This window comes from Moschus berezovskii, chromosome 2 (genome assembly GCF_049115385.1).
Source record: "Moschus berezovskii isolate FMDL1 chromosome 2, NW_MosBer_1.0, whole genome shotgun sequence".
Lineage (NCBI taxonomy): Eukaryota > Metazoa > Chordata > Mammalia > Artiodactyla > Moschidae > Moschus > Moschus berezovskii.
The window spans coordinates 114,479,734-114,502,948 of record NC_142461.1 but is presented as its reverse complement, the minus strand read 5'-3'; the positions used below and the strand labels follow the sequence as shown (position 1 = coordinate 114,502,948).

The following is a 23,215-nucleotide window of genomic DNA, read 5'->3' as shown; positions in this document are numbered from 1 at the left end:
CAGATAAAACAGAAAGCCAAGCAGGTCAATTACAGTCGCGCTCCCATGCAGTGTCCATTTTCTTTTCCATTCTCTGACTGAATTTTCAGTGTCAGCAAGCTACTCTGTGAGGGCCCAATGGGTACACCTGCTATGTTCTGAATATACAATTCACTTAATTGGTGTGCAGCAACTTGGATAAATCAGACCTCTTTACATCACTTCAGTGCACTTGCCTATTATAAAGATGAATAGGTGGCAAGTAAAAGAAAACACAGGCAAAGCTCATTTTACTGTTTAAGCCTACATTCAGAGCCCTAACGGACAACAGCATTTAATTCGGCTCTATTCTCAAGGTTTCCCAAAGCATAATGAAGGAAAACTCAAGCCTCATAAACAATAGTTTTTCTTTCCTGGGAAAAATATCATTATACTGTCCCAATAATTGGGCTGCCACAATTAAAATGCTGGCTTTGTGGAGGTAATAAGGTCTACTGTTGCTTTAGAACTGTACTTACACTAGAAAGTAGTGCCATCTTTCATCATCCACGTCAATAAAGCTAGCAGTTTCAATAAACCACATCAAAAAGGTCTGAAGCCTTTCATGATATTCTCGAAAGCCTCTACATGTCATGTCAGCCTAGGGAAAAAGCCAGAAAAAGTCAGGTGAAACTCATCACAGAGGTAAGTGAAAGTCTGCAGAACACAAAACTATTCTGTGGGAAAATGTTTAGAAGTCTCAGATTAAGATGTGTACACAGACACACACACAAAACAGATCTTTGTTTTTAGTGTTGACAAAGACTTGTTTCCTGAAGTTAGAATAAATCACTGAAAATAACACATCAAAACAGAATACGGGTTTCAGGCAAATTAAGTAAGGGAACATTTAGATCTATCTTTACCTTATAAATCTGAAAGGTAAAGTTTTCTCCTCCTGTTGGACTGAGAACAGAGTATGTGTGAAGTAAGGTTCCAAATGGCTTGAAATCAGCTTCTTTTTCCAGCAATGAAAGAAAATCATTCGTGTTTGTGCAAAATCCAGGTGGAATGATTTGTCTAATTTTTCCTTCAACATCATCTGCCTAAGGAATGGAGATTAAAGGACACACAGAATTTAATAACTTTGACCTAGTAGAATATGCTTAGTTTTTTTGAAAGGGACAAAAATTCACAAAACTTCAATTCACTGTTAAACTAAAGAAGTGAACACACAGCAAATTGGGAAAGGATGAGTTTCATGTGTACAAGATACTGCCACAAAAATGTGAGATGAACACAAGTATAACACAGAAATAAAAGGAGGTGGGGAGTCTGAAATCAACTCTTGCATGCAAGAATGAACGCAACCCTATGGAAATCTCTAACATCACGTAGAGAAGGCTGACCACACCCTTTCAGGACAGTTTGAACTGGCCAAAACAAAAGACTGCTTATTATTTTACATGGCTGCTTATTAAGTTACATGTGCCATGAAGAGTATATTATTCAAGACATGAAAGGATCACCAGCAGCAGTGAGGTGAGGCTAGAGTCTGACCAAACAAACGGCAGCCTCACCATGAGCAAGCAGGTCATTAACTCCCTCACACCAAAACTCAAAATTAAGATAATATTTAAAATATGCCCACTTAGGAAATATATAAATTATATGACTGGATATATTATCCACTCATCCTACAATGTGACACAATTTTTACAGAGTTGGATTTGTGACAGTAAAAAAAGACAAGCCTGGACAACAAAATTAAACTCAGAAATTAAAATTACCCTTGTTAAACAACCTCAATGAATGTTAAACTATCAGCTGAGCAGACTTCATAATCCTTTTCAAAACCCAAAAGACCACTTGATTGAATACATTTACTACTTCTCTTTAACCATGAATATTTGATGAAGTCTTACAATAAAGTATTACTGCTTCTCACCAGGCAATAAAACTTAATGAATTGGTCTCAACTTAACAAAACCTTATCCCTCAATACAGTCCCTAAAAGCCTGACATTACATTCAACAAAATGAGCTTGCATTCTATTCAAACTTTTTCCTGAACAGTGAGGCCAGGTTTTTACTTAATGGAGTTTGCCGTGAGTTCAGCTGTAATGTTTGTATTGTATCTATTTCCACAAGGACTGACACAAGAACACTTTGTGTTAACTTACTAAGCAGCTCTTTCATACCGTTTACATGCATGATGGGTATTAGTTCTAAACCAAGACCCTTGCTACTTAGCATTCAAAACAGGGAAATTAAGATGCTTAGGACAAAATACACTACAAAAGGCTAATACAACATGCTACTAATTCCTGTCCTTTCAACCATCTTTTAACTAAGTAGAAGCAATGCACCTGCAGATGAATAGCACTTTATTATCATTCAGTTACATTTCAGGATAGAGAACCAGGGATGGAGTTTATTACAAACAAGTTTTATTTTCAGTGCTCTGGTACACCAACATTTATATATAACTTGTTTATAGCTACAAAAAAGAGCTATTATTTAAAAATATAGCTCTTCAACATTTTACCCAACAGCTTATTTCTAATATGTACACCAGTCTGTACAATCCATTCATGCTCAAGGTTAAATCCACTACATTTGACAGAACTACTTTTGCTTATTTTTAAAGTACTATTTGATAAATATTTTCTCTTGAAACTGCTAACTAATATGAAGAGATGATCTTAAGCGTATTTTACAGAATTTGTACAATTTCAATAACTATAAGAAGAAAGTGTAATAATAAAGGATAGGTCTAATGTCTGTTGTGTGGCAATTAAAATCCAAAGTAGCAATGGGTAAAGGTAGTATTGATTCAAATTTTAAAAAGTCAAGAAACACTACTTTTAAATAAAGAGGTTTATAATCCATCAGTTTAAAAGAAAACACTTCAAGACACACATATATAGTATATATAATGTTAACTTTAAAAAATTTCCCCCAATGTCATGTCTTCTCAACAAGGCATTGCAAAGTATGATCAAATAACTTCACATATCCGGCACCAAATGTACTTCAAAGATTTCTTTGAAACTCTAAGTTTCAAGTAGCAGTTCTGGTGGACTATAGAGCAGCCCAAAGATTTGAGCTCAACAAAGTTGAAAAACAGTTAACGTTTAACTTTCAGCCTTCGAAGGATACCTATTTATTGTAATATCTTCAAATAATTATTTTGCTCTGGGCAAGTTTATACATTATTTTAAGAACTTTTACAGAAGAATAAAAGGCCACGTTTAAAAATAAGTAATCTGTTAACATGTAACGCACTAGAGAAAATGTGTATCTATTATATAAAATATGAAACATAAAACCAACAGCTCTTCAAACTTGGAATTCAGAACTTTGTATCACTAAAGGAAAAATGTCAGGATTTCTCTATTAAATAGATTCTGCTTTAAGAAAAAAAAAAAACCAAATCCTGTAACTATCATATTTTACAGATCTACACTCTTTTCTAAAAGAATAAATTTATTTTAGTTCAGTTAAATATTCTGGAGAAGGCAATGGCACCCCACTCCAGTGTTCTTGCCTGGAGAATCCCAGGGACAGGGGAGCCTGGTGGGCTGTCGTCTATGGGGCGCACAGAGTCGGACATGACTGAAGCGACTTAGCAGTTAAATATTCATTTATCATACTGGATTACTGGCCAGGTAATAGTTATCACTGGAGAAAATCCCCATATAATCTTTTTAAATTGAATGTAGAATTAAACATTAACTGAAACTTACACAAGTTCCAACACTTGTGGTTAAAGGTTTAGATTCTATTTCTGAAGATCACTGAAAAATTCCCTATCTTCAAGAGTATTCTGGAGGAGGCAATGGCAACCCACTCCAGTACTCTTGCCTGGAAAATCCCACTGTTGGAGGAGCCTGGTAGGCTGCAGTCCATAGGGTCGCTAAGAGTTGGACATGACTGAGCAACTTCACTTTCACGCATTGGAGAAGGAAATGACAACCCACTCCAGTGTTCTTGCCTGGAGAATCCCAGGGACGGGGTAGCCTGGTGGGCTGCCGTCTATGGGGTCACACAGAGTCGGACATGACTGAAACAACTTAACAGTAGCAGCAGCAAGAGTATTCTAAACTTTAATTCAAACTACATAGAAATACAGTTATGTGTGCTAAGTCACTCAATCATGTACAACTCTGTGTGACCCCATGGACTGTAGCCCACCAGGCTTCTCTGTCATGGGATTCTCCAGGCAAGAACGCTGGAATGAGTTGTCATGCCCTCTTCCAGGGGATCTTCCTGACCCAGGGATTTAACCCACATCTCTTATAATTCCTGCATTGGCCGGCAGGTTTTCTATCACTAGTGCCACCTGGGAAGCCCACAGTTATAGAAAGGATAAGAAATTAAGCTGATCAAGAATCTAGAGTACAGCATGATATGTTTAATTAATAAGGACATGCCTTACAAATGTTTTCATAACATTTGGCAATGTCTTTTTAATAAGGAAAACATAAAGGTAACTGTTCTATTTAGGTCTTCTCTTAGGTGACTTAAGACGAAATGTTTTGGATTGTATACTCTCTGACTATGGTCATTTCAACTTCCAATGTTCGATACACTGTTATGTATCAGATGTTTCCATGAAGCAATTTTTACACTTCCTCATCACTGCATAAAGCAATGTGCCTGAGACTTAACTGGTAGTCAGAAAGAATTCATACACATGTACTTAATACAGATTTAAAAACCAAATTACCTCTTTAGCCTCTTAACCTAAATAGCAGCATTTGTCTAAATTTGTCTGTGGTGCATAATTTTTGAAATACCAGTTTTGAAGGCATGTTAAGGCTTGGCTAAAGTCACAGAGAGTTAATATTAACTGTAATTCTAAGAATACCCAAGATATGCTGCAAAAACAAGCCAAAAAATTCCGTATCTACATAAACTTGCTCAATCTTACATTCGCTGACAATATGTAAGCTGCAGAAATTTCCGTATTGTTGGAGAAGTTAAGTAGAGAAAAACTGTGAGCATTTCCACTTTTTGAAAAACAAAGGTCACATTATGTTAATTTTACTGCATTAGTGCTTTGCAACCTAACTAAACTTACAATAGCTCAGTTGGTAAGCAATCTGCCTGCAATGCAGGAGACCCGGGTTTGATTCCTGGGTAGGGAAGATCCTCTGGATAAGGAAATGGCAACCCACTCCAGCATTCTTGCCTGGAGAATACCATGGACAGAGGAGCCTGCCAGGCTACAGTCCATGGAGTTGCAAGAGCCAGACATAACTAAACCACCACCACCAAACTCACAATGATGTTCCAAGATAAAGATCTAAACACATAATTTTAAAGTTTTTTATGATATTTCATGAAAATAATTTCTCATTAAGAATACTGTCACCATTATCAAATAAGGAATGCAGTGGAATACACTAGGAAATATTATTAGTCTACCAAAGTATTTTTTTCACTTTCTCAAGGTTAAATTTTTATACATATACAGGATTTTTCTATTAAAAAAGCCCTAAGGAATCCAGAAGACTAAAGAAATTTGCTCTTATCTACTCTCCAACTGAATCCAAATTAAAGAGAGACAAGGATAAAATAGATGATTGAAACTCACAGATAATACAAACTTTATCCATGTATTTCAACTTTCTCCAACAAACCTTTCCCTAAAATGTCAGCAATCAGCAAGACTGAACAATCTTTGTTACACATTCTTCTATTAAAAAGCAATGAAATTACCTTAAGAGAGGGCTGGAGGTACTGATAAAAGCAAAACCATAAGACGAACAAGCCATCAGTGTCTGAATAATCAAGTTTATTATATATAAAATTCAAAATAATTACATTATCTTTAAAGATGATAGCTATGGAAATGTTTTACAGACATCTTAATTGTGACTAAAAAAATTTAGGTGCCGCTACTAAGGGTCGGACACGACTGAGTGACTTCACTTTCACTTTTCACTTTCACACATTGGAGAAGGAAATGGCAACCCACTCCAGTGTTCTTGCCTGGAGAATCCCAGGGAAGGGGGAGCCCAGTGGGCTTCCGTCTATGGGGTCACACAGAGTCGGACACGACTGAAGTGACTTAGCAGCAGCAGCAGCAGAGAGTTTGCAACAGAAAAAGAACGGATGATGAAAGATTAATATAATGGCAAAATTTTAATACTCAAATAACTTCTAAGCAGATGTGCTCTGCTTTCTGACCATCTAAAAGGGTATATTTCGCACATGCAAAAATAATACTACAAAGCATAGTATGCATAAACTCAATTATGACATATTATAGTCTCAAACCTTACACATCTAAAACAAAAATCTTGGGTGTTTTCCACTTGAATCTACTTCTCCAATCTTCCCTATCTCAGGGAACAGTACCACTACCACTGAAGCAATGGCAGCCTCCTCATTCCTCTTTCCCTCAACAATCACATTTAACTCGGTAACAGATGCTGCTGACTCTACCTCTGAAGAGGTGACTCACTGGAAAGAACGCTGATGCTGGCAAAGACTGAAGGCAAGAGAGGAAGAGGGTGAGCTGAGGATGAGATGGTTAGACTGCATCACCGACTCAGTGGACATGACTCTGAGCAAACTCCTGGAGACAGTGAAGGACAGAGGAGCCTGGTGTGCTGCATTCCGGGGGTCACAAAGAGTCACACAGCGACTGAACGACCACCAAGGAAACATCCTCAAGCAGGCAAATGCAGTGTTGCCCATAACACTGCAGGGTTCTGGTCTCTCTTCTCTCACTCCTGCCCTCTACAGTGGGTTCTCTGCATAGCAGGCAGTCATCTTTCAACAATATAAACACTAGCACATAACCCGCATCTACTTAAAACTTCCAAGGGCTTCAACTACTCTTTATTCCATTGACCGAGTTTTGCCAACCCTCTTCAACTATCTCCTACCCTTCTTCTCTCATCACCACAATTTAACAACAGTGATCTTTCTGGACAACAAAAATGCCAAGAATGTTGTCATTTCAGGGCCTCTGCATAGGCTGATCCCTTCAGATAACTACATGACTGGCTACTCTTCATTCAGAAACCAGCAAAATGTTTCTTCACACATATTAATTTGTTTATTTAATATCTATTTGTTGACTGCTCCTCTTGGCAAGAATGTAAGTGTCATAAGAACAGTGACTTTGCTTTGTTTGCCATTATACCCCTGTGAAATGAACACTCTCACCGCGAATGGGAAAGAGCCACGCCTGCTCCCCCGCATCTGCTGCTGCTGCTGAGTCACTTCAGTCGTGTCCGACTCTGTGTGACCCCTTAGACGGAAGCCCACCAGGCTCCCCCATCCCTGGGATTCTCCAGGCAAGAACACTGGAGTGGGTTGCCATTTCCTTCTCCAGTGTGTGAAAGTGAAAAGTGAAAGTGAAGTCGCTCAGTCGTGTCCGACCCTTAGCGATCCCACGGACTGCAGCCTACCAGGCTCCTCCCGCATCTGCTACACATTCTTTTTTACGAGGGGAAAAGCAGGTCTCTGCTTGAACGTGTAATTTAAATAAATGATTTCTGACAATAAAGCAAATAAATAATCCTACAAAAAGACATTATAAAAGACTGATTCCTTACTCCTAACACAGTACTTCTAAATGGAGAAACCTCGTTTTCAAGAATGGAACAATTAGAAGTCAATGCAAATACACAGCTATTTTCACTGCACATAATATTTGAAAAGATTTATCAATAACTAATAGTTCCTTCAGAAGAAATCAATTCAGCACTGCCAGCTAGAACTTGAAAAGAAACACAAAAACCCAGCAAACCCCTCAAACAACACTGAATTTTGTACAACACAAAGGAAAAAAAATACAATTCTTAAGAGTAGTTGGGCTTGAAAATTTAACAAGTATTTGATTATAAAAAGCTCCATTTTAGTAAATTCTGTGTTAAATGCTAGTTTGTCTAAGATTAAATCTTTTCAAGTATCAAATCACCACAACTACAGTATTAGTCAGTAAGTCATTTTTATATCTGCAAATTTTCAAAAATATCTAAAAGACACAAACCACTGAAAAAAACAAATATTAAGTGAAACTTATATATACTTATATAACAAGCTGAGTCATCTCAAATAGGGGTGGCAAATGAGAACCAAAAAAAGTTAGTGCTCAAAATATTTCTGATGCTGAAGTTGAATAATGGACATAAGAGACTATTTCAGATTTTTTTATGCTATATATCATTCACGTTTCCATTCCTTTAAGCTTACTAATACGGAATTTTTACCCATAAGGGGACTGCAAGAGGGAAATCTCTCACACTAGCAATAAACTGAGAGCTAATAGCATAAAAGTATGGAAGCAGGCAAACAAATAAAATATACACTGTGAAAAAGAGAAATAAAACCTAACAAGCACAAAAGCCCAGGCCCATTTAGAACAGGTCATAAATAGTTCTAACATCTTTGAGGAGGACATTACTATATATTATGCATACTACGATAAGTTGATTCTCTCCCGTGTGCAATACAGATTATTTACTAGTTGTGTGACTTTGGACAAGTTCCTTACAATAAAATGAAACAAACAAATAATAAAAAGGGGGCAAATCAACCAATCCCTGTAATGAGAGAAGGTTTTAACAATAAAAGAGTGGAGCATGAGGCTGGGAAAAGACTTACATCAGGAATTTAAACTTAGTTAAAATTTTGAAAATGTTTGCTTCAATATCTTTAAATAGGAATGTCTAGGAACAGAACAACTCTAAAATATACAATTTTTTGAAGGTCCCTTAAAGATTCATGTCCAGCCAAACGTGCCAAAGACACCCCCTCCCCAACATCCAGTGAAGTTTCAACCATTTCAAGATCAACTCAAGTCTAAAATCTCATCATCTGTGTTATCCAAATAAGGTACAGGTGAGACTATGGATATAATATATCATGGGGCAAAAATTCATCCCCACCTGTGAAACTAGAAAACAAGTTATCACTTCCAAAGAACAAAGGCAGGACAGCATAGGATAAAAGTTATAGACTTTGTCATTCCAAAGGGAGAAAATGGTAGGAAGAAATAAGTCACCAAACGATTTCAAAATCCAGTAGGTCAAATTCCATTGCTATTGTACAGTCTCTAAGTCATGTCCGATTCTTTGCAACCCCATGGACTGCAGTCTGCCAGGCTCTTCTGTCCATGGGATTTCCCAGGTAAGAATACTGGAGTGGGTTGCCATTCCCTTCTCCAGGGATCTCCCCAACCCAGGGATCAAACCCACATCTCCTGCATTGGCAGGCGGATTCTTTACTGCTTAGCCACCTGGGAAGTCTCAAATTTCATCAGACTAGCCTGAAGCTCCTCCTTCAAAATCATTCATCCTTTTCCTTGAAAGGTAGCACATGTTTGCAGCTAAATAGTGTTATCAACCTGTTTCTTGCCTATTGGATTTTAGAAGTCCATTAACCTTCCCGTATTCTGTCAGTCCAAGCTGGCTATATTTCTGCTGATATGACACTCTGGAAAAATTTATGGGTCATGTATGTATGCCATGAAAGTTCATGCCAATAGACAAGATGGTCCTAAACAGGTGCTCCCTGAATTCATATCACAGAATTCAATTCCTATTTCTGGCTTTGTTGAGATTACTGAGGAGATCAATGAGTCATGCCTGTCTATTCAGCAAAACAAGATTATTTAGCCAAGATTACTATTGGCTTTCTCCCCAGAGCACACTTTCCCACCAATACATTTTCTAAATTTAGTGTCTTCAGAACAGTCTGAGAATTTCCCAAATCAAGTCCTTCATTTTTTACATAAAAGTTCTTCCCTCAATTTCTCTCTTTCTTCTTATACTTTAAGTGGCAAGAAAGCAGGCCACAGCTTCAATACTTTGTTCATAAAACTCCTCAGCTCAATAACCAAGTTCATTTCTTACAAGTTCTCCTTTTCACATGAATATATGCTTAAAAAAACAGAAACTAAAAAAAAACCCCGAAAGTTGGTAAATAAAATAAAACTCTGATCAAAAAAGTGAAGATTTTTACAGAAAAGGCTAAGGATCATGATCACAGGTTTAACTGGAATGACAGGCAGATAATCATCTCCATAATTAAATGTTAAATATGTGGTTTTAAAGCTGTAATATAACAGATTATCTCCTCGCTCAAGTCTTTAACATTTTATAATCTGTTTTATACTCAATTAGGAAACAGTTAAAAATAAATTTATTTCTGTTCTTACCTCTACACAGTCAAAGTTCTCATCAACTTTAGAAGCATATTCAACACGGAACATTGTTGATAGGCTACCAGCAATATAATATAACAAGATCTTCAGACCCTTGTAACCAAAAGCAGTTTCACTGAAAGGGGAAAAAAAGCAGTAATCTAAGACCCGAAAATGAATAAAGTCATTACAAAGTATTAACTCTACACAGAAACAGGTTTAACTTCATGGGTAGTTTCAAAATTTTAAACTATACTTACTAAAAACAACAACGAAAATGTACTGTAATGAAACTGTGCCTCAGCTATCTGTCATAGTTTATAAAGTAACAGAATAACAACACCTACCTTAGGGACGTTATATGGGTTATATAAACAAGTCAATACATATAAATGGCTCATAACATTCACTGGTACATTGTACAAGTGTACTACAGCTACTATTATGAGGTATTTCATATCAGAGACAAGGATTGTTAAACTGATTCCTGGTTAGGCAAGCAGTTAAGGTGGAGCTATAGAGCCCAGTTCTCCCAACTTGTCACTTGCATGTCCAACACAAACATCCAGAGCTGCTGAAAGTGGTTAAGTGGCAGCACCTGACTACACCCCACTTACGAACTCAGAAAGCACATGGGGAGCTGCTGCTATTTCCCCAACCTTGCTCCCGCTATCCATCTATGCCTATTTCCTTAAAAAAAAAAAAAGTCTTCTAAAAAGAGAATTCTAAAGTAGCCAGGCAAGTTCCCTGGTGGTCCAGTGGTTAAGACTCGGCACCTTCACTGCCATGACCCAGGTTCAATCCCTGCGTCGGGAACAAATATTCCACCAAGTAAATGACGTAGCCCCCTAAAAAAGTCCACAATAGGTAAATCTATGAAGACAGAAAGTAGATTAGTGACTATCCAGGGCTAGGGGAGCGTATGGGAAAGAGGGAGCCACTGCTAACTGGTCACAATGGGAATTTTCGTGGAAATTACGAAAATGTTCCAAAATTGGTTGTGGTGATGATTATGCAACTTTCGATATGCTAAAACCCACGGAATTGTACACTTTAAAAAGATTACTGTATGATAAAAGGGTTTTTTTTTTTAAGACGAATTCTGAAAGAATGCTAGAAAGAAGCAGTGTAATTTCCAGATTTCTGCCTAGGTTACCAAAACAAAACAAAAAAAGTGTCCATTCCAGGACTGTGACAATTATGTGTTGTAGAAAAGAGTGGCAATGACACGAGGATTAAGATCAATGTAATGGTTCCCAAGATACAGAGTTATCATGATTATGTGACTCTCTTCCGTCTACCTTAGAGGGGTGTGCAAGCATACCACTTTTAATGATGTGCAAAGTGAGTGTGCAAAATGCCCCTAAGAAGCAGTACTTGTGAAACTAGATGCTACTCACTAAGATATTACCTTAGGAAGAGATTTCAAGTAGCAGTAAGAGGAAGAGAGTAAGACAAAACGCTCCTTAAAGACAGAGATCCAAAAGAAAGCATTCTTATTTTTATGCTGTAATAAAACCTGTTTAAAATAGGAGAGGCTCAAATTTTGGCATGAATCAATTATAAAATTCAGTTATTAATACTTAAAAGCACATAAAATACCTAATCTGATATATTCACAAGAAATTCTTAAGGAACTTGTTTCATGAAGAGACATTTGTCAATTTAAAAATATATTAAATAAGTATGTCAAAAATGCTAAAATAATGCATAGGAAAAAGAGCAATATATAAGAATATTTTAAATGTCAACTATGTTTAAACACCCTTTCCTATTAAGAAAAAAATCCATGGTTCCTTGAGGATATGGCCAATTAGTTCTGCAGAACTAGTGAAGTACAAGGTGAATGTGCAACACTTGATCGTATCACAAAGTAAAGTGTCCTCAAAATGATGATGATATATCAAAAGGACTCAAAGCCAGTTTGAAAGAAGAGTCACTTGTTGAATCTGGGATAATTTTCACTTCCAAGAGTATCTCCTCACAGGTTACATATAAATAACAAAGGAAAAACCCTACAGTGGAGAAACCTTGCAGATACCTCCAAACTTAATGACTAGAGTTAACCAACAATGGGACAAACTGACATCATGGACATTTCGATATGACACACTGAGAAGGACAGCTGCAACTTCTGCTGCGGTGCTATAAATATATGCATTATCTGAATTCAATCATGAAGAAACAGCCAAACTAGTCCAAAATGAAGGCTTACAGAACTAGCCCTACTCTCTACAAAAATAATGACATGGAAAATAAAGTCTGTGGAACTGTTCCAGTTGAAAGGGACTAAAGAAAGATAACAACTAAAAGCAATAAATGATTCGAGACTGGATCAAGGATGAGGAATTACTGAATTTACTGAATACACACAAATTACTGGAATCAATTGGCAAAGTTTGAAATGTGGATTATATTTCAGAAAATATATCAATGTTAGATTTCCTGAGTTTGGATAATTTTACCACAATACTGTCCTTGTTTTTAGAAAATACATACTAAAGAGTTTAGGAGTAAGAGAAGATATATCTGCAACCAACTCTCAAATGGTTCTACAACTATCTATTAATATATGTATATGAGAATGATTAAAGCTAATATAGCTAAATGTTAATAACTGATGTATGTAAAGGATATACAGAATATTATTCTTGAAACTTACTGCAAAGTTGATATTTTCTTCAAAATCAAAAGGTAATGGACTATCCTAATAATGTAATGAAGGCATTAGAAATTTAAAAAATTGTGCTGAACATCCCAGGACATATCTTCAAACTTGCTTCTGAAAATAAATTTCTCTTAATTGCTTATTTATTTCTCATAGAAAAAACCTTGAGCTTTCCAGTGTTAGGGGAGTGTTTTCTAGAAGCAGCATAGCAAAATTGTGCAAAACAAGTAGTTATGAATATGGCCTCTACAGTCTGACTGACTGAATCTGAACTTCAGTCATTCATATGTCCCTAGGCAACTATCCAACTCCACCAATGTTAATGTGATGATACCATTGCTAAGATTATGCAAATTAAATATGATACTGTACCTATAATATAGCACTAAATGATAGGTATTATATAGTAGATTGGTGTCTCAATATAAAACATGCCATTCTAACCTAGTTTAAAAGAAACATGAAAAATAACAGGAAAAAAAATAAATTGATTTCAAAATTTTTTTAAAAATGTGTTTTCCCTACTAATTTGACAAATATCTTACTAAGTTACTTACTCATCCCCAAAGAGTTGATGGGTATACTCAGGAAAGAAAGTTCTAATGTCATTCTCAAGATCTTCAGGAAAACGAACTGTTTAAAAGAATAAAAAATATAGAGATATTAAAGATATAAAGGTGATAGGTATTTTCATTTTGAGAATCTCATTATAACCAGGATATAGCCAACATATTTTTTTTTACTTAAAAATGTCACTTTTCCATTATATGATTTACACTGGATTCTCATGCAACAAACAATAAAAATCAGAATGTTACTTTGAGTGCTTCAGCATCAAAACCCTACTGAGTCTAAGAATTAGAACACTAGGTATGACAGAGGCATCTAATTTAGTTTTTATTTTTCTGTTACGTTCATACACAATGCAAAGAGTAAAAGAGAACAAAACCAAAAGAAGCACATTGAGATGAGAAAAGCTAGTACAAAGGAAACAAAAACAAAGTGCTATAGGAAACATTCTGAGAACAAGAATAATCTGAGTTTGATGAAGCTCATATCATCACATCATTCTTTACGACTGCAAGATGATGATGATGTCTATGTTTTTCCTAGTTTTCTTTCCTTTTGCTTTTCACTATTAAAAATGACACTGCAGGACTTCCCTGGTGGTCCAGTGGTTAAGAATCTGCCTGCCAATGCAGGGGACATGGGTTCAATCCCTGGTCCATGAAGACTCCACATGCCAAGGGGCAACAAAGCAGGTGTGCCATAACTACTGAACCCTCGTGCTGCAAATACTGAAACCTGCCCTAGGGTCTGTCTGTGCTCTGCAACAAGAGAAGTCACCTCAAAGAGAAGCCCACGCACTGCAGCTAAGGAGTAGCCCTCACTTGCCACAACTAGAGAAAGCCCACATGCAGCAATGAAGAGCCAGAGCAACCTAAATAAATAATTTTAAAAAATGTATCATAAAGCACAAAACCTGAAAATGCAATCTAAACTGTATTCAGGCAAAGAAAGCATTAAATGGCATAAAAGAACAATCTCTTCATAGTTATTAAGGTGAATTCTTTCAAGGAACATCTATGTCTATCTAATGCTTTAAAAACTATTCAGAGTGGGAGTGGTAAAGTGGGAAGGCCGTGAGAAAGCGCACAAAGACTACAAAAATTGACTGTCACCTCCCCTAAAAAGAAAGCAAAGAGCAGAAAAACAGACCAAGCTCAGCCACAAACAATAATGGAAGACCATTTAAAGATAATATAAAACAGTCTTCACAGAAACAAAATACACTGTGGTACTGAAACAAAAGGATGATTCAATATCTAAAACTCAAAAAATAATTTAATATTTATGTATTACATTGTATATGACAACATTATCAAAATTATTTCCATGTAAACCGAAATGGCCCTCAATATACTCTAATATGTATATCTGAATAAAAAATTTTGAAAATTGAAAAACACTTTCCAATGTAACAAGCCAGGATTTGAGGTTTATTGGAGAATTACTGTAACTATCTTCATTAATTTAAGTGAAAGGAATGACCACTATCATTTTTTAACAGTGTTCCAAAAGTGCTAGAAAATGCAAATTGGAAAAAGAACAAAATAAGAGGCACATTTATAAAAAAGGAAGTGAATTTAATAAAATGTTCAGATATGACTGCATGCCAGTAAAAAACTAAATCAGCTGAAACCACTCTCCAAAAACAGTAGAAGAACCCAGTAAGATTATCTGTTTTTAAAATACATTAAAAAAACAACAAATATATTAAAGAAAAACACTTCAATTAAAAAATAGGCAAAAGATCTGAACAGACGGTTCTACAAAAAAGATACACAGTGACAATAAGCACATGAAAAGATGTTCAACATCAGTCATTAGGGAAATGCAAATAAAAACTGCAATATCATTTCACACCTACTAGGATTGACTATATATAAAAATAAGTGCTGACAAGAATGTAGTAAAAGTGGAACACTTATACATTGCTGGTGGGAATGTAAAATGGTGTATCCACTGTGGAAAATAATTTGGCAGTTCCTCAAAAAGCTAAACAAAGATTATATGACCCAGCAATTCTGTTCCTAGCTATATAGTCAAAAGAACTGAAAACAAAGACAACACACAATTATATCCTGTCATAGCAGCATTATTCACAATTGCCAAAAGGTGGAAACAACCTAAGTGTTCATCAACAGATGAATAAATAAACAAAATGTGGTATACAATGGAATATTATTCAGCCATTAACAAGAATGAAGTTCTGATATCTGTTACAACATGAAACATCTGCTGAGTAAACAAGCTGAAAATATGCTAAATGAAATAAGCCAGACAGAAAAGGATAAATATTCCACTTAAACAAAATATCTGAAATGGGTAATTCATACAGACAGAAAGTAGATTAGAGATTACCAGGGGCTGGAGGGAAAGGTCAATGCGGAATTACTGTTTAACAGGTATAGAGTTTCTGTTTGGTGTAATAAAAAAAGATTCACTTTTTTCTATAGTAACCTACCCCCAGAGCACTGGATCCCTGTGGGAAAAGTACGTCTGTCAATCTCTCACACATGAAGGGAAAATAGCTTATTAATGGAGAAGAATCTTGGGATAAACCTTAGTGGAATTATTGGTATGCCGTCAAGAGTTAAAGTTATCCCATGTGTCTAGCACAATGCCTATCAGTATGTTCTGATAAATGTTTCTCCACAGAAAGGGGGAAGGGAAAGAGGGAGACAGAAAGAAATGTTGGTTTGAGGGAAGCAAACTATTGCTACTGAGAGTAGGAATGAGATTGCCCAAATAACCTAGTCAACTTCAGTTATGTCAAATATGTGTAGAATATATGTAAACGGGATCTTGATGTGGTAAAATATATATATATTAAAAATTACTTTCCACCATTCTCCTACACACAATAAAGATAGAAAATACAATGGAAGAGAAGATGCCACTTCATAATAGCAGTAAAATAGACGAAATCCTAGGAATAAACAATAAGAAATGTTTATCATCTATACATAAAATTTAAAACTCTACAGTTAGACATAAAAAAGGCCTTAATAAATAGATATGCTTGCTATTAATAAGTAAGACTCAATAATGTAAGGACGTTACTTTTCCCCATATTAACCTTAAATTTTAATAGGATCTCAATTTTAAAAAATTAACAAAACATCTCTTTGGAACTTAGGAAAATGTTCATGAGAAGAAAAAACATTTGAGAAACTTGAAGAGTAATGAGTGGGATCTAGTCACACCATACACTAACTATATTTATTGTAACAGTACACTAATGGCTCAGGGGAAACAAAGGCCTCAAAGTACACCCAAGAAAATATAGTGATACTTTAGTGTGATTGAAAAAAGAAATTTTAAATGTTTAAGAGACAACAAACTGGCAGGCAGATAATTGCCTAAACCATCTGGAAACGTATAAAGCTGGATTCCAACTCTATGCCTTATTAAGATAAAGATTCAAAGGTTCAATTAAAAAAGAAAAAAATTAAAAAATTATTAAAATAAACAACAGATAAATCTTTTCATAATCTTAGAGAAGGAAGGCCCTTTTTATAAGACACAATGAAAACTCATAAAAGAAAAAGAAATTTCCCTAGATAAAAAGTTTTAACTTCTACATAACAAAAGTCAAAACAGGTGTCAAACTATTTGCAAAATATGACAAAAGGAGGGCCGGTTCTTTTAAATATAAAGGATGTACTTCTCTTAGAATTAAAAATCCATTTTAATTATCAAATCAAAAATAGTGACAAACACAGTGAAAAAGAAAAACCTCACTAAACAGTAAGTGTTGGTGAGGACGTGGAGAAACCGCAACTGCTGTGCACTGGTGGTGGGCATGGAAACTGGAGTTGTAATAACCACCATGGGAACTATGGAGGTTCCCAAAGAACTAAAAATATAATCACTATATGACCCAGCAAGCCCACTGCTGGAGACATGTCCAAAAGAACTGGAAACTGGATCTGAGAGAGATATGTGCACATCCCTACTCACAGCAGCATTATTCAAACAGCCAAGAGGAGGAAGCAACGTAAGTATCAATGGATGAATGGACAAATAAAATGTGATATGTATATATATGTGTGTCTATAGATAGATAATGTATATATATTATATATAATGTAAACATTATATTATAAATACTATATTATAATAAGTTTGTAATCATTATATGTAATATATATAATATTAAATATAACGATATTACATTATGTTTCAGTTCAGTTCAGTCGCTCATTATATAAAACATATATACATATAATGTAATATTATCCTGTCTTCAAAGGAAGGAATTTCTGCCAAGTGTTACAACATAGATGAATCTTGAGGATATTATGCTAAAAGACATAAGCCAGTCACAAGACAACAAATACTGTATGCCTGCATTTATATGAGGTATCTAAAGCAGTCAAATTTTAAAACAGTAGAAAGGTATTAGCAACGGGCCAGTGAGAGGGGGAAAATAAGGAGTTCTTTCTTTAATGAATATAGTTTCAGTTTTACAAAATGAGAAAGTTCTGGAGACTAGTCGCACAACAATGAGTATACTAAATACTACAGAACTGTACACTTTAAAAAATAGTAAATTTTAAGTTATGTGTTTCTCAACACACTTGCAAAGAGAAATAAGAAGCTACCTTTCACAAATCACAGGGGCAGGGTGTTTTTTGCTTTTTTTAAAAATGATAATATGCAACACTGATCAGGGTAGAGGTAAAAGGACTGTCTCAAACGTGAGACTGTAATAGCAGTATAAGTACACATACTTTTTCTGGAAGGCAATTTAACAACAGCTACTGAAGTAGAATATGTTCGGAACCCTTTGATCTAGCACAGCAGTTCTTAAACAGAGACAATTTTACACACCATCCTTAGGAGGTATGGCAATGTCAGAAGACATTTTTGGTTGTCACAACTGGAGGAGAATGTTACTGGCATCTAGTTATCAGACCAAGGGTGCTGCTAAACATACTACAAAGTACAAAATAACAAAAGAATCCTTTTACTGTTTAGTTGCTAAGTTGTTCCGACTCTTTTGTGACCTCATGGACTGTAACCCCGTCCGTGGGATTTCCCAGGCAAAAATACTGGCTGCTGTTAAGTCGCTTCAGTCATGTCCAACTCTTTGGACTGCAGCCCACAAGGCTCCTCTGTCCATGGGATTCTCCAGGCAAGAATGCTGGAGTGGGCTGCCACTTCCTCCTCTAGGGGATCTTCCAGACCCAGGGATAGAACTTGTGTCTCTAATGTCTCCTGCACTGGCAAATGGGTTCTTTACCACTAGTGCCCGGAGAAGGCAATGGCAAGCCACTCCAGTACTCTTTGCCTAGAAAATCCCATGGATGGAGCAGCCTGGTAGGCTGCAGTCAGTGGGGTCGCTAGGGGTCGGACACGACTGAGCAACTTCACTTTCACTTTTCACTTTCACACACTGGAGAAGGAGATGGCAATCCACTCCGGTGTTCTTGCCTGGAGAATCCCAGGGATGGGGGAGCCTGGTGGGGTCACACAGAGTCGGACACGACGGAAGTGACTTAGCAGTAGCAGCCACCCGGGATGGGTTGCCATTTCCTAACAACTACCTAACCCAAAATGTTAATAGTGTTGAAACTGAAAAACTCTGATCCAGCATTTCAACTTCTAGCCACCCATTCTACAGATCACTCACACAAGTGGGTACATACATACACAAGGGTATTTACTGGAGAATCACTTTTAATAGCAAAAAAGGAGAAGCAAATCTCACAATAGAGAGTAAGTTTAAAAAAGTATCATAACTTAGGTAAGTCATTCTGAATTACATAATTTAAAAAAATGAGGTAGATCTATATATAGTTACAATGATATTCAATATATTGTTAAGCTAAATAACAAAACAGCCTTTATAACAGGATCCTTGTTTTAAAGAAACAATGTATGTACAAGAAATAAAAACTCTGATCAGTATTATCTTTTTAGTGAGGTGTCAAAACACAAGTATCTTCTTTATCACCTTCTCTGTATTCGTTATGTTTGTACTGTTTTAAATAATTATAGCTAACATTTACTGTGACTGTCTAAATCAAGTTTTCAAGCACATTACTTGTATTTAACCTCATGCTTAATTCACTACAAATAATATTAATTCCATTTTAAAGACGAAAAATCTAAGGAATGGAAAGTGATGGAACCAGAACTCATTAGCACATAGTTATTTTTTAAACAGCCTTACTGAGTTATAAATTTACATTCCATAAACTCAATTGATTTAAGAGTATAATTTTAAGATTTTTAGTAAATTTAGACTTGTGTACCACTACCACAATCTAATTTTAAAATACTGCTATTACCCAAAAGAAATCTAATTTGCAGTCATTCTCTGTTGCCACCCTCAGACCCAGGTAACCACTAACCTTTCTGTTTCTGTGCATTTGCCTTTTCTGAACACGCACGTGAATGGAATCATACAGTAAGTCTGGTTTCTTTCACTTTAGAATGTTTTTGAGGTTCACCTATGTTGCAGCAAGTATTGGCCCTTCATTCCTTTTTAATGTAAAATAGTATCCCATCACATGGATATACCGCACTTTGTTTAACCATTTACCAGCTGATTGGCATCTAGGTTATATCCTTTGGCTATTGTGAATAATACTCCTGTGAACATTCACATACAAGTTTTTGGATGGATACAACATTTTAAATTCTCTTGGGTCTAGGAGTTTAACTGTTCAGTCACATAGCAAATATACGTTTACTTTTTAAGATCCCGCCAAACTGTTTCCCAAAGTAATTGCATCATTTTATGTTCCCACCAGGAATATATGAGTGTCTTTCCACATTCTCACCAACACTTATTTTCTATTATTTTTATAAGCAAAAAGGTAAAGGTAAATGTTTTTAAGAGGTTAAGACCATTTCTACTTGTCATTATTTTGCCACACTGATCTTTTGACATGTAAACTCTGCCATCTCTCAAACATCTACCCACTCCATGACATAAATCAAGACTTCATAAAATCTGGATGTGCTCAATTAGTACAGAAAACTAAACATAAATTGCAATAAACAATAAGATAAGCCATACAAATGCCATAAAAACTGCTCTTACACAAAATCCCACTTCATATACCTAATACTACTTAGAAAAGGCATACATACCTAATTTTAGTTCAATTGCTGTGTTGGTGTTACATTTGTACTCGGCCAGTTTCTTCTCAACTGCACTCTTGTATTCAACCAAAAATTTCTCCATAGCACCAAATCCTAAGAAAAAGGATTTTAAAAAGATTAGTTGGAAGTGATTTAATTAATCAAACCTTAAAAAAAAAAAAAAGAGGGGGTTCTTACTAGAAGTGGAATAAAGGTAAGTCTTTAACTATGCTAATAGACCACAGATTTTCAAATACTCCTACATAAATGTACTGAGTATGACTGTCTCATTATAAAACAGAATAAACATCACTTTTGAGATAGAGGCTTGTGAACCAGACTGACTTCGCATAAATGAGTAAACTTGATAATTAACATAACAGACTACTGACATTTCTAAATCTTTAATATTAATATAAATTACCTGCTAGGATTTATACCTAAGTAGCCCACTCCAGTGTTCTTGCCTGGACAATCCCAGGGACAGGGGAGCCTGGTGGGCTGCCGTCTATGGGGTCACACAGAGTCGGACACGACTGACGTGACTTAGCAGCAGCAGTAGCCTTTTAAAAAGAAATATAAAAAGGATGCTACTGCTCCACTAAGAATCGAGGTGAGAATGTCCTTCAATCATTACAAGATAGCATTTTATTCATAATACTAAAAATTCTACTCAAAGTACTTTCAGATCAACGATTTCAAAACCAACAACTAATAATGCATAGAAAGATTATCTCAGGAAGGATACACAAGAAGCCCGTAAACACTGCTATTTCCAGTATAAAAGAGAAGGAAGGAGGACATGATTAGGAAAAAAAATTGTCTTTTTTAACCATGTGCAAAGACATGGGCTATTGGAATAATCAAGTGGTTTTACTACAAGGTGGCTATCCATCAGTGTATATGATAATTAACAATGGAAGAAACCACTATCCAGATAAACTTTCACGCAAAGATGGCAATAAATCTCCTGATAAAATGATCACAAAAATTAGGGAAAACTTGGGTAAAAAAGTCATGAGAAGAAATGAAAAACAGGGTACATTGACATGTCATAAACTTCAGTAAGTGGTTACAACACAGATACACAGAAAATGGGGAACACTTGAAGCAGTACAGATTAACGGTCTGGAGTCAGAATTGCTGGATTCAAATCCAGGCTTCATCATTTGCTTACTGCATCCATGAACTAGAGCACATTACTTGGCTCCTCTGATCCAACGGATAAAAAGAGTACAACAGAACCTTACCTCAAACCTCATCTATAAAAATAAGATAACAGAACCCACCTCAAGGCATGTATGTATAATCTAAGCAACAAATCATACATTAGTTTAATCCTCACAATTCTACAAGACAAGTAGATACTTTATCAGCCCCCTTTCATATTCAAAAACTCAGGCTTAGAAAGAGGTCTGGTTGCTTAAAGATCACTTGATTACTAAATGCTGGGACTGAGATTCGAATTTAGGTGGATTCTTATAACAGTTCACCCTGTGCAATACACGGGTCCCCCCTCTTAAGACAGTAAGAATGGACCCCAAAATCCTACAATCTCTATCTGATAGAAAAGGTCTTCGTTAAACATCTGTAGAGCTCATGCTCATCCATAAAAGTCTACTGAGACTACTAGGAAGGCACTGGGAAAATAAAAAGAAACTGTCCATCACTTCAAAAGATATGTAACCGGGGGAGAAAAAAAGGCATATACCACACCAAAACAATCTTAATACACGTACAAAATAATAGCAATTATTAGTTATTAAACGCTGTAAATTTAAGAGATTCAATAAAGAAAGCAGAATAGAATAAACACAGAATTATATTAGACACCCCCTAAAAGAGAAGTTTAGATGAAGGAAGAATGCTTCACCCTCTTTCTCAAAGGAAATCTACATAGATCCTAGAACTACTGAAGTGTGAGAGATTAAGGAGACTACTACGAAGTCAAATAAGACTCAAATGAGAGCCCTGGCGCAGGGCAAGGCAGCACTGCGCTAGCTCAGAAGTTGAAGTATGGGGTGGAGAAAGACCTGGAAGAGGAGGGTCTGAGCATTAAAATCAGCTGGCGGGAACAGGCTCAGACTAGACGCTGGGGCAGCAGTGGGCAAAGGGAACGAGAAGAGAAACAGACGTCCAGGCACCTGGCACCTTACGAGACCAAATCACCACGCTCTTCCCTGGGCTCTCGGTCCCTCTTAGGGGCCGAGTTGCCCGCAGAAGGTGCCGAACCCCGAGCAGTTGGGGGCGGGGGCACAAATCTCGGCGGAAAAGGAGCTGGGCTGAGCGTTCCGCGCTACCAGGCTGCAACAGGCCTTCTAGAACCCAGGCAAGAGCTCGAAAGTTCCAGGCGGGTACTGTCACCTCCGTTTCGGTGTTCTTTCCCAAACCTGCCCGTCCTCTCCCCTCGGTAAACTTTTCCCGGGAACTTACCCGCCATTTCCGAGCTGCGAGCTGAGAGAGGACGAATCAACCCGCGCGCTCCCAGGCCGGAAATGAGCCCACTTTCTGACGCATTTCCCCCGCCCACCCCTGGCCTGCAGTTGACCAATGAGAGGAGGAGGTTCGAGGCGCGGGGTGGTGGAAGCGTCTTGGGAGGCGGGGCTAAGACGGCGCGGGGCGGGCTCGGACGGTTGCCTAGCCACAGCGAGCGCAGTCAGTCCCTTTGCAGGCTCGAGTTGCTGGAGGAGGCCGCGACGGGATATCCTCTGTTAAGACGCTCGCTGGCTCGAGGAGAGCTTCTTTCGGCTTGATTTGAAT

The 23,215-nt window shown here is 36.7% G+C and overlaps 1 protein-coding gene across 2 annotated transcripts in view; it reads right to left on the bottom strand.

Moving 5' to 3' along the window:
• Positions 1 to 22,979, bottom strand: part of HAT1 (histone acetyltransferase 1) — a 40,134-nt gene extending 17,155 nt beyond the window's left edge. Inside the window, exons 1-6 of one of the 2 annotated variants that reach the window (XM_055398091.2) lie at positions 22,889 to 22,979; positions 20,465 to 20,569; positions 13,351 to 13,426; positions 10,141 to 10,261; positions 885 to 1,064; positions 498 to 619 (exon numbers count right to left, since the gene is read on the bottom strand). In XM_055398091.2, the coding sequence (XP_055254066.2) occupies positions 498 to 619; positions 885 to 1,064; positions 10,141 to 10,261; positions 13,351 to 13,426; positions 20,465 to 20,569; positions 22,889 to 22,895 (611 nt within the window). In that variant the 5' untranslated portion in view covers positions 22,896 to 22,979. Of the gene's footprint in view, positions 1 to 497; positions 620 to 884; positions 1,065 to 10,140; positions 10,262 to 13,350; positions 13,427 to 20,464; positions 20,570 to 20,879; positions 20,900 to 22,888 lie in introns of those variants that run through there. The other variant, XM_088830092.1, reaches the window with a different exon arrangement.
• Between the last annotated feature and the right edge of the window lie 236 nt (positions 22,980 to 23,215).